Here is a 5,000-nt window from a genome sequence, read left to right as displayed (position 1 = left end):
CTCTCTTCCTCTCTCGCTCTCCATCTCTTCTCTCTCCCTTTCTTCCTCTCTCTCTCTCTTTCTCTCTCTCCATCTCTCTCTCTCTTTATCTGCCTTTTCTCCCTTACAATCTTCAATCCTGCTCCTCTCTTGCCTTTTTCCTATCACTTTTGCTCTCTCTCTCTCTCTCTCTCTCTCTCTCTCCCTTTCTTCCTCTCTCTCTCTCTCTCTCATCTTGCTCCGTGTCAATGTGTATGAGAAATTGCATCATGTTTACAAAGGCTTCTCACAATGACTGACTGCAGATAAGGTGTTAGTAATATGGCAGATGGGACGCAGCAAATGGGATCTCTGTGTGAATGTAAGCTGTGCTGCGTGGGAAGCATCCCCATGTTGTTCACTCCCAGCCCCGCACTTCATCCTGCTCTTCCTCATGCAGAGAGAGGGTGGGAGATATAGAAAGGAGAGGAGAGGGAAAAGTGGAGAGGAGGGGAGAAGAGAGGAGGGGAGGAGAGGAGAGGAGGGGAGAGGAGAGGAGGAGGAGAGGAGGGGAGAAGAGAGGAGAAGAGAAAGGGGGGGGGGAGAGAAGAGGAGAGGAGAAGAGAGGAGGGGAGAAGAGAGGAGGGGGGGGAGAGGAGGGGAGAAGAGAGGAGAAGAGGGGAGTGGAGGAATCAGATCTTCTCATCCTTTGTTGCCCGGTATCTTACCCACTCCTTGACTGAGTCACTCCTGTCTTCCAGGAGTTTGTGAGGCGGTTACCGTGACAACTGCATCCCAGCTGGGGCTGCTGGCAGCAGGGCATGCTCTGGGAAAGAGGGTTTAGGGGGCCTGTAGGGAGCCAGTGAGATGCCTGCACTCAGGAGCCGCAATGTTTTTGACAATGACTACTTCTCCTGTTGTTTTTTCTTCCCCCTTTCCCTCTCTTTTCTTTATTTCCTTTCCTTTCCCAACTTGTTGTCTTCCATCTTTACTGTTCATCCTGTTTTTTTATTTTGTTCTCCTTTCTCTCTCTCTCTCTCTCTCTCTCTCTCCCTCTCCTGTCTTTTCATATTTACTTTCATATTTCCATTTTTTAATTTTCTCCATCTTTTCCTTGTTTTCTCTTCTCTCTTCTCTTCTCTTCTCTTCTCTTCTCTTTTTCTCTCTTCTCTTCTCTTCTCTTCTCTTCTCCTCTCTTCTCTTCTCTTCTCTTCTTCTCTTCTCTTTTTTCTTTTCTTCTCCTCTCTTCTCTTCTCTTCTCCTCTCTTCTCTTCTCTCTTCTCTTCTCTCTCTCTTCTCTTCTCTTCTCTTCTCTTTTTCTCTCTTCTCTTCTCTTCTCTTCTCTTCTCTTCTCTTCTCTTCTCCTCTCTTCTCTTCTCTTCTCTTCTTCTCTTCTCTTTTTTCTTTTCTTCTCCTCTCTTCTCTTCTCTTCTCCTCTCTTCTCTTCTCTCTTCTCTTCTCTCTTCTCTTCTCTTCTCTTCTCTTCTCTTTTTCTCTCTTCTCTTCTCTTCTCTTCTCTTCTCTTCTCTTCTCCTCTCTTCTCTTCTCTTCTCTTCTTCTCTTCTCTTTTTTCTTTTCTTCTCCTCTCTTCTCTTCTCTTCTCCTCTCTTCTCTTCTCTCTTCTCTTCTCTCTTCTCTTCTCTTCTCTTCTCTTCTCTTTTTCTCTCTTCTCTTCTCTTCTCTTCTCTTCTCTTCTCTTCTCTTCTCCTCTCTTCTCTTCTCTTCTCTTCTTCTCTTCTCTTTTTTCTTTTCTTCTCCTCTCTTCTCTTCTCTTCTCCTCTCTTCTCTTCTCTCTTCTCTTCTCTCTTCTCTTCTCCTCTCCTCTCTTCCCTTCTCCTCTCTTCTCTTCTCTTCTCCTCTCTTCTCTTCTCTTCTCTTCTCTTCTCTTCTCTTCTCTTCTCTTCTCTTCTCTTCTCTTCTCTTCTTTTCTCTTCTCTTCTCTTCTCTTCTCCTCTCCTCTCTTCCCGTCTCCTCGTCTGTGTGCAGGTGTTGCAGATCTGCCCAAAGGACATGCGCGCCGACATTTGCGTGCACCTGAACAGGAAAGTGTTTAAGGAGCATCCTGCGTTCCGATTGGCCAGCGACGGATGCCTGCGAGCTCTGGCCATGGAGTTCCAGACCATCCACTGCGCCCCGGGGGACCTCATCTACCACGCCGGCGAGAGTGTCGACAGCCTCTGCTTCGTGGTGTCGGGCTCTCTGGAGGTCATTCAGGATGACGAGGTGGTCGCCATCTTGGGTGAGTGTGTGTGTGAGTGTGTGTGTGTGTGTGTGTGTGTGTGTGTGTGTGTGTGTGTGTGTGTGTGTGTGTGTGTGTGTGTGTGTGTGTGTGTGTGTGTGTGTGAATGAGTGGGATGTACCCTGCTTTGAGATACACTTTTACTATTTACAACTTGCCCTGTAGGTGGGTGTTGCTTTGTTGTGTCATATTATGGCTTCTGTGTTGGTGTTTCTGTTAGTCTGTGTGTGTGTGTGTGTGAGTGTTTGTGTGTGTGCGCGTGTGTGTACGCGTGTGTAAGTGTGTGTGCGGTAGAGAGAGATAGAGTGTGAGAGAAAGAGAGAAAGAAAGAGAGAGAGGGGGAGAAAATGGGAGAGAATGAGAGGAATTAGAGTGTGTCTGAAGGAGAAGGAGAGATGGAATGAGGTAGAGAGCGAGTAAGCGAGGGAGGGCAGAGAGGGAGTGAGGGAGAGAGAGAAAGAGAGAGGGATAGAGAAAGAGAGAGGGATAGAGAAAGAGAGAGCGAGGGAATGAGGGGGAGAGTGCGAGGCTAAGCGTAGGAGGCTCATTAGAAGTAAATCATTCTCTCTATTGACTGCGTGTGCAAATGAGATACATCAAAGTAGTGCTGGAGGCCCACTAGAGCCGACTGGGAAGAAGAGAGGAAGAGAAAGAAAAGAGAGAGAGAGAGAGAGAAGAGGATAATGCGATTTCTCTCTTTCAATTGTCTCAAATGGCAAGTGGTCGCAAATCTGTGTTCTTCCCAGGGTACTAGAAGGCTTTGAATTGACTAGTGCGTTAAACTCAGCTGCTCTAATACACGCCACACGTCACGTATCACACCCACACACACATACACCGCACGGACTTTACTTGAGCTCAGAAGAGCACCTTTGATTGGCTTCTGGGGGTGAACAAATCAGCCAATGCGTGTCCTCAGTTGCTCTTGAAGTTGTTCATTAAGTAATGCGGTGTTCACTTCACCCATTTGCCTGCAATGGAAACCTTGACACCCGTGATCTGGAACCTGCATGGATATTAAACACGCCAGCCTTGTGAATAATTCTGGCCGGCCTCTTAACGGTCCACTCATCCACGACGCTGGAGGGTTTAAGGAGGACTGGTCAGAGAGGCAATGCCGCTGGGGTGGGGATGTCCCAGAGATGAAGTGTAGTCCTCCAAAGGGCCAGCAGCAAGATGAAGATGATGAAGATGAAGATGATCATGATCATGATGATGATGATGATGCCAACGTTCAGAGCAGAGATGATGAAGCTTGGGGCAGCCATGTTGAATGTGGGAAGGTCAGAGAGAGGAAGGGAAGACATCCAAAGGGCCTGCAGGACGACGATGATGATGATGATGATGATGATGATGGTGATGACAACGTTCAGAGCAGCCATGTTGGATGTGCAGTTATGGGGCCCTGAGCGCATCGGAGCTGAACTGCCAGTAGATGAAAGAAGGTGGAGAAGGTTTGGACAGGGACGGACAGGCAGATAGCAGGGTGTTTGAAGGCTAAGATGTAGTGTAGTCCGGCTCTTAGTGGAGCGGCCTGACGGAGGATCAAATGGCGGCTCCTCCCAGCGCCTGGCGGTCAGAGGCTCCAGAGATGTGGGGATGAGAGGAGCTTGTGACAGGTCCTGGAGGAGGAGCAGCACTGCCACACAGGCGTGCACTTCTAACGCCTACACAATGCCACCATTGGGACGGGGCCAAGGAAGTTGTGAAGGCCTTCCTGCGGATGCAAAGCCGCTTTAAAGACATGCCAAGGATTTAAGGACAGACACATCTCCCTCAGGCCATTATATGTACAGAAAGATCAGAGGACCACAGGCTCAGTCCCTGCTTCAGTCATTGCAAGTGCACCTGATTGATTAATCACCCACTATGTGGATACTGTTTTTTAGAATTGATTTAGATTAAGTTTTATTTAGTATAATTTGTATTTTAGTATATTTAGTATATTTAGTATATTCTTTATCTTCTACAGTCCTTATTGCTTAGTTGTGTTTTTTTTATATTATATACTTTTAATTACTTTTTCTGCTGTTAGTGAATGTGTGTGTGTATGTTGTCTGTATGCTACTGTGACCTTGAATTTCCCCTAGGGATCAATAAAGTATCTATCTATCTATCAAGGATACGAGAGATACAACCAGAAATGCAGCCTATACATTCCTGGCAAGTCTTATTGGCAAAATTGGAGCCAGACTCTGGAGCTGATCAGCACCTGTTTCGTGCTTTCGTCCATTAAAACATGGCAGCGTACTGTATGTACTGGACAGCGTAAGACTGGACATGTGTGAAAGTGCATTTTGCAGACCACAGGAGACACAACTGTGCTTTTCTTACACATACTTATGCATCTTTGGAAAGGTTGCGGAAAAAAGTAAAACATAGAAGGAGAGGGGTTAGGAGCGACTGATTAGGTATTCCGGCATATGTATGAAAACAGTGCACATCTGTGGTGAAAAATGGCCGCTTTTTAAATGCAATCTAGTTCATTCAGTCAATCATCAATAGAAGAAACCTTCAGAAACAACAGAACCTGTTATTGAGAGCACCAGTTCTGCTTCATTGCACCATGTTGAAAGAAACTTTAACTTTCGTGTACATGTGAACGTAATAATTACTTTTGCCTTGACTGACATCCTCTAGTTCCTTATGCCACTTCCCTATTCAGTATTCTAAAAATCAAATGACATTGATGTTTATAGTCCATAGGCACGTTGGACACAAAGGCAATGTATGGAAAATCAAATGAAGTCATTGAACGTTTATAGTCTATAGGCACTTTGGACACAAAGGCAATGTATGGAAA

General features: G+C 46.1%; 2 protein-coding genes across 3 annotated transcripts in view; both read left to right on the top strand.

Annotated features, from left to right (window-relative positions):
* The window catches only part of LOC143123867 (voltage-gated delayed rectifier potassium channel KCNH1-like), a 125,298-nt gene that overhangs the window by 73,647 nt on the left and 46,651 nt on the right, over nucleotides 1-5,000 (top strand). The gene's annotated exons all lie outside the window — the stretch shown is intronic.
* LOC143124720 (voltage-gated delayed rectifier potassium channel KCNH1-like) overlaps nucleotides 1-5,000 on the top strand; it is a 17,309-nt gene that overhangs the window by 5,143 nt on the left and 7,166 nt on the right. Inside the window, exon 3 of the mRNA XM_076286430.1 lies at nucleotides 1,945-2,197. Coding sequence (XP_076142545.1) covers nucleotides 1,945-2,197 — 253 coding nt within the window. The remainder of the gene's footprint in view (nucleotides 1-1,944; nucleotides 2,198-5,000) is intronic.

This window comes from Alosa pseudoharengus, unplaced genomic scaffold (genome assembly GCF_046254945.1).
Source record: "Alosa pseudoharengus isolate Yale_2024_CS ecotype anadromous, Long Island Sound unplaced genomic scaffold, YU_APseudo_1.1 YU_APseudo_1.1_scf_15, whole genome shotgun sequence".
NCBI lineage: Eukaryota > Metazoa > Chordata > Actinopteri > Clupeiformes > Clupeidae > Alosa > Alosa pseudoharengus.
This window is presented reverse-complemented; position numbering and strand designations above follow the sequence as displayed.